The sequence below is a fragment of the Phoenix dactylifera genome, unplaced genomic scaffold (assembly GCF_009389715.1).
Source record: "Phoenix dactylifera cultivar Barhee BC4 unplaced genomic scaffold, palm_55x_up_171113_PBpolish2nd_filt_p 001220F, whole genome shotgun sequence".
In the NCBI taxonomy this organism is placed as follows: Eukaryota; Viridiplantae; Streptophyta; class Magnoliopsida; order Arecales; family Arecaceae; genus Phoenix; species Phoenix dactylifera.
The window spans coordinates 23,285-29,493 of NW_024068555.1; the positions used below are offsets into that span (position 1 = coordinate 23,285).

The 6,209-nt window shown below is 50.1% G+C and overlaps 1 protein-coding gene across 1 annotated transcript; it reads left to right on the forward strand.

Annotated features, from left to right (window-relative positions):
- Window positions 1-213: 213 nt before the first annotated feature.
- Window positions 214-5,708, forward strand: LOC120108197 (cation/H(+) antiporter 19-like). The gene is made up of 4 exons (XM_039121768.1): window positions 214-380; window positions 584-843; window positions 2,522-3,520; window positions 3,640-5,708. The coding sequence occupies exons 2-4, from the start codon at window positions 655-657 to the stop codon at window positions 4,858-4,860; spliced, it is 2,409 nt and encodes an 802-aa protein (XP_038977696.1). The 5' UTR covers window positions 214-380; window positions 584-654; the 3' UTR covers window positions 4,861-5,708.
- The last annotated feature ends 501 nt before the right edge of the window (window positions 5,709-6,209 follow it).

A 6,209-nucleotide genomic window follows, 5' to 3' on the forward strand; every position in this document is an offset into this window, starting at 1 on the left:
TACGTAACTTTGTCCGGAGATGGAGGGAGAGGGGGTGAGAGAGAGTCAACGTTGGTGTAATTTGTAACTCGGGGGGGGCCCTTAAGCTAGTCGCGGGCTAGCGCTGGGTCAAAAACACCTAGCGGGTGCCACGTCAAGACTTTATCAGGGATGGCTGCTCGTGGACTTGGAGGCTATAAATAGAGAGAGAGAGACACCCACACACCCAGCCCCATCGCCCATTGCCCTTCATCAACTGCCCCCAAAAGACCTACAACTAGTTTGGTATGAGTTCAGTTCACACGTAGAATTCCCCCGATCTCTCCTGGAATTTCTCTCAACAGCAACAACTAATAGGCGGTCACCGCCATCCCCTGCTACTCCTAAAGATCGATAGAGAGGTAGGCAATGCCACTTCCTTTTCTGTCATTGTGTAGCTATCAGTCCTTTCTCTTTTATTAGTTTCCACTGAATCAATTCTTTCTCCATATCCATTCTATTCGATCCAATCGATTAATCAAACGTCTCTTGATCGTCACTAATTCATATCAAGGAGGCTGCCGGTCTTTTCTTTATTTTTTTTCCGCAATCAACATATATACAGGGAGAGCCGCGGGCGGTGGTGGAGTAGAGAGAGAGAGAGCAGGCACGGAGAAAAACAGGTAGGTGGCGGAGATGGCGACGACGATAGCATGCAAGGCGCCGATGAAGGCAACGTCGGATGGGGCGTGGCAGGGGGACAGCCCACTGCACCACGCGCTGCCGCTGATCATTCTCCAGATCTGCCTGGTGGTCGTCGTCACCCGATCCCTTGCTTTTCTCCTCCGGCCTCTCCGTCAGCCCCGCGTCATCGCCGAGATCATCGTGAGTTTTTTCTTCTTTCGTTTTTTTTCTTTCGCGACCCTCTCTCTCGTGTTTTTAACTAGCTGACTGTTATCTTGCTAAGTTTTTTTTATGAAAAGAGAGGAAAAACCACCCTGTCAAATATTATTTAGACGATGATTACCCAAGCAACCAAGGGATTGATAAGACTCCATCACAGATTTTAGATTCCTACCGGGATTGTTATCTTGCTCAGTTGTTTCCAAGATATAAGCATGATCATAGAGGTAGAGCCCTCCTCCCTCTTCTTCTTCCTCGCTTTGAATAATACATGTATACGTTGGGAGCAAATGTCCCGAGCGCCGTCACTATACATATGGAGAGAAAACCTGTTGAGGAATAACAAATACAAAGAAGACTTTTATTACGAGTGGAGGCCGATATTTTTTCCATCGCTTATTCTTTCCTCTTTTTTTTTTCTTCCTACCTTTGAACTAATTGATGAACTAAATAATAGAACACGAAACACTGCTCTCTAGAAGGGTCGACTACTAACTGTTCTGGAATTAACAAATCCCTCCATCCTCTACTTGTCCGAGAACCACGTCATTATAGGATCACCTTCTCGTTGTAGGTGGCTTGATCTTCCTTGCTCGATAGCTTTCTTATTTTCATATAATACACACCACCTTTTTTCGTTAATTATTTAGAGTCGAGTCTTGCCACAGCTCCAAGTGGAATGCGATACCCTGCGGAAAACACCTGCCACGGCTACATATCCGTGACTTTGTATTCCTCCTTTAACAATTATTATCTTTCTATTATAGTTTATTTTACCATAACAAGCAACTAAAACTTGCTGATAGTTAAAAATATCTCCTAGTAACATACCAAAGCAAGCAGCATGATAATATAAGCTATATATCGTTAAGTAAATATTATAAATCTAACAAATCGATGGGTTGGATAAATGGCTCTAAATTGCACGCAGGTCCTCTTACTATGATACTTGCGTGGTTGCTTATTTGTCTTATATTTTGGATATTCGTCTATTCTTATCAAGGTTTCAATAAAGCTTGTATACCCACACAGTAGGGCCCTTTGGAACTTTATTTATTACAACTACCAAACATTACATGTACAATGCATATTTGATAAATTACAAATAAAATATAAAATTAGATTGTCAACCTGAAATGAAAAAGAAAATTATATCAGTTAATTGAATAAACAAAGTTGTATTTAATAAATTTTAAGAATAATAATCTAGACATTTTGACTCCTTTAGTTTATTGTTTGATTTCCCAGCTCTTACTAGAACCATAATGTGATTATTGCACTTGTTAACAAGGAAAATACCCTTTTCAATAAGACACAACTAGAGATACTTTACCAAGAAATATGTCTTTTCAGGAGGGATACAATTATTACGAAGAAATAAATCTTTTGAGGGAAAGATGCAGCTCCAAGAGATATCTTTTTGAAGGCACATAGCTCTTGCCAAGAAAGATGTTCTTTCAAAAGGAATAAAACTAACTGCAAAAGACGTATTTCTTGGACTATTCAGAAAGACAACCAGAAACAGAATTACATAGCCATATAGACCTGGATATAATCCAATTTAGATCTTTTTATTGGCGCCGCCGTGGCTAGTTTGTTTGTTTGTTTATTTATTATATGCATGTGATTAAAGTTTGCCGTCGAACATGGATTGCCGCAGGGTGGGATCCTGCTGGGCCCCTCGGCCCTAGGCCGCAGCAAGAGGTTCCTGAACTCGGTGTTCCCCAAGGAGAGCCTCACCGTGCTGGACACCGTCGCCAACATCGGGCTCTTGTTCTTTCTGTTTCTCGTTGGATTGGAACTGGACCTCCGGGCCATACGGCGTACGGGCAAGAAAGCTCTGGCCATCGCCCTGGCGGGCATCTCCCTCCCCTTCGTGCTGGGCATCGGCACCTCCGTCGTCCTCCGCTCCACCGTCGTCAAGGGCACCCGCCAGGGCCCCTTCCTCGTCTTCATGGGCGTTGCCCTCTCCATCACTGCCTTCCCCGTCCTCGCTCGCATCCTCGCCGAGCTCAAGCTCCTCACCACCGATCTAGGCCGCATGGCCATGTCCGCAGCCGCCGTCAACGACGTCGCCGCCTGGATCCTCCTCGCCCTCGCCATCGCCCTCTCCGGCTCCGGCTCCCCGCTCATATCCCTCTGGGTCCTCCTCACCGGCGCCGCCTTCGTCGCCCTCGCCGCCCTCCTCCTCCGCCCTGCCCTCGCATGGATGGCCTGCCGCTCACCCGACGGCGAGCCTGTCAAGGAGGCTTACATCTGCGCCACTCTCGCCACTGTCCTGGCGGCGGGCTTCGTCACCGACACCATCGGCATCCATGCCCTCTTCGGGGCCTTCGTCGTGGGCATCATCGTTCCCAAGGACGGGCCCTTTGCCGGGGTGCTAATCGAGAAGGTGGAGGATCTCATCTCGGGGCTCTTCCTCCCGCTCTACTTCGTGTCCAGCGGCCTCAAGACCAACGTCGCCACTATCAGTGGGGCCCGCTCCTGGGGCCTCCTCGTCCTCGTCATAGCCAACGCCTGCCTTGGCAAGATCGCCGGCACCGTCATCGTCTCCCTCATCGTTCGGATACCCGCCCGGGAGGCCCTCACCCTCGGTTTCCTCATGAACACCAAGGGCCTCGTCGAGCTCATCGTCCTCAACATCGGCAAGGACCGCAAGGTGGTGACTCAATACTAATCGCGCTATGTTACGTTATGTCCAATTTATGTTTTCCTTTAATTTTTTCTTCCTTTCGCTTCGCTGACCCACCCGATTATCGGTTTGTAACTCTTCGACAGGTGCTGAACGACGAGGCATTCGCCATCCTGGTACTGATGGCACTGTTCACCACCTTCATCACCACGCCCATCGTGGTGGCCATCTACAAGCCGGCCCGGCGCGCGGCGCCTTACAAGCACCGTACCGTGGAGCGGGCCGACACCGAGAGCGAGCTCCGCGTGCTGGCCTGCTTCCACGGCAACCGCAACATCCCCACCATGATCAACTTGATCGAGTCCTCCCGCGGCACCCGCCGCCGCCGCGTCACCGTCTACGCCATGCACCTCATAGAGCTATCCGAGCGCTCCTCTGCCATCTCCATGGTCCACAAGGCCCGCCGGAATGGGCTCCCCTTCTGGAACAAAGTCAGCCGTGGAGCGGCGGGGAACGGCGACCAGGTGGTGGTGGCCTTCGAGGCCTACCAGCAGCTTAGCAGTGTCGCCATCCGGCCCATGACCGCCATCTCCGACATCCACACCATGCACGAGGACATTGTCGCCAGCGCCCTCCAGAAGCGCGCCGCCGTCATCATACTTCCCTTCCATAAGACGCAGCGTCTGGACGGCTCCCTCGAGTCCCTTGGCACCGCCTTCCAGTACGTCAACCAGCGCGTCCTTCGCCACGCCCCCTGCTCCGTCGCTATCCTCGTCGACCGCGGACTCGGCGGCGCAGTCCAGGTCTTGGCCAGCGACGTCTCCTATACCATCGCCGTGCCCTTCTTCGGGGGTCCGGACGACCGCGAGGCCCTCGCCTATGGCGCCCGCATGGCCGAGCACCCAGGCATCGCGCTCACCGTCGTCCGCTTCCTCCTGCCGTGTCTCCCTGCAGAAGTCGACGCCGACGAGCGCGCCGCCGACGTGGCAGCGTTGTCGGACTTGGCAACCAAGGCTGCGGAGGACTCGTCGTCCGTCAAGTACGAAGAGCAGGCGGTGGCAGAGCGAGCCGAAGTCGTGCGGGCCATCAAGGCTTTGGGCCGGTGCAACCTCTTTCTGGTGGGGAGGTCGCCGCAGTCCGGGGTGCTGCGACTGGTGGAGCGGACGGACTGCCTGGAGCTGGGTCCCGTGGGAAGCTACCTGGCGTGCTCGGAGTTCTCAACGTCGGCGTCGGTTCTGGTGATCCAGCACTACGATTCCAGGGCCGATCCATCGATGCTGGTGGAGGAGGTGGCGGAGATCCAGGACGTGTCCGACACCCCGCTTGCCACTGTAACGCCGGAGTCCTCCTCCCCCCATCTGAAATAAAGAAGGGGAAGTTGCTTATCGGTCCAAAGTTTGACCCGTTTATAACGAATAGTCCCTGTTGACTGTTCTTTTAATAAGCAGTCCATTGACATATGAAATGCCATAAGGAGACCAAAATACCCCTGAGCTTTTTCCTCTTCACTCGTTCCTCGTATGCTCTGTGTTCATTTGAACGAGCCCTATTCAAACTTCACCAATTCCGGCCCTCGTTCGTCCCCAATCTTCGTATCCTAATCCTCTCTTCCGACGGAAAAAATTCCATAAAAATCTCGCCCGATTCCGCTTGATTTTTACGCCCTGGTTTCAAACCCTAGAACTGCAAACCACTTTCCAACGGTACTCGATCTTCTTCTTTTCCCCTGTTAAGCCGTTCCCCTTTTGGAAAAGTAGAACCCTTCCGACCCAATTCTAAGGAGCAAGGAGATATTTTCTGTCCAGCCTCGGAGTCGACCTTGGAACCGACTTCGCCCTGTTCGTATCACTGCGGAAGCTTAGGTGGACATCGGTCTCTCTAACCTTTCCTGAGTCGTCTCTGCATTCCTTCAACAGGTTTGTCACCGCATACTTTGTCGAATAATGCATTGAACACAGACGTGATATGCAGTATTGTACGGCATTCCAGATAGTTGTTGGAATGGTCATGCACTCTTTTGCCGAATTAATGGACAGAGAGGTTGTGGTAGCACATTTGAGATATTTGTTGTGGAAAAATTTTTCTATTCCTTGCTAACTGTGTTATTTGTTTTAGTTTTTAGGATGATTTATTTTCTGTTGATATTATTAAAAATACCTATTTGTAACTATATTTGTGATGCAGAAATCTAAGATGGCCCCAAAGCAGGGTAGCGGCAAAAAATCCTCTGTTGGCCCGAGTAATATGGTTAACGGAAGGTATTATTTCACCCATTTTGTAAATTTTGTGGTCACCTTAATCCCAGTTATGTCTGATGAACAGAAGGATAGAATTCGTGGCACTCCATTTGGGCACATGCTAGGTCTACCGTATATAAAACAGAGTAGGCTTGTCTTGGACACATTGCTCTCCCTTTGGGATAATGTTCAGGAGGGTTTTTGGCTTGGTAGGTTATAGTGCCTTTTGTAGGGACTGATTTCGCACTAATCCTTGGTTTGAGTGCCACGGGTGATGAGGTGCAACTGCATAGGAAGGGGAGGGTTACATGTGACCTCATCACCCGGTTTTTTGATGGTGACCACCAGAAAGCTACTAGAGATGCAATTAAAAGTAGATTACAAGTCCTTGTCGGTAAGAGCAGTCGACAGGATGTGGAGGATTTTACAAAATTATGGGTTCTTTATCTTTTTGGGACTATCCTCTTTCCAACTGTACG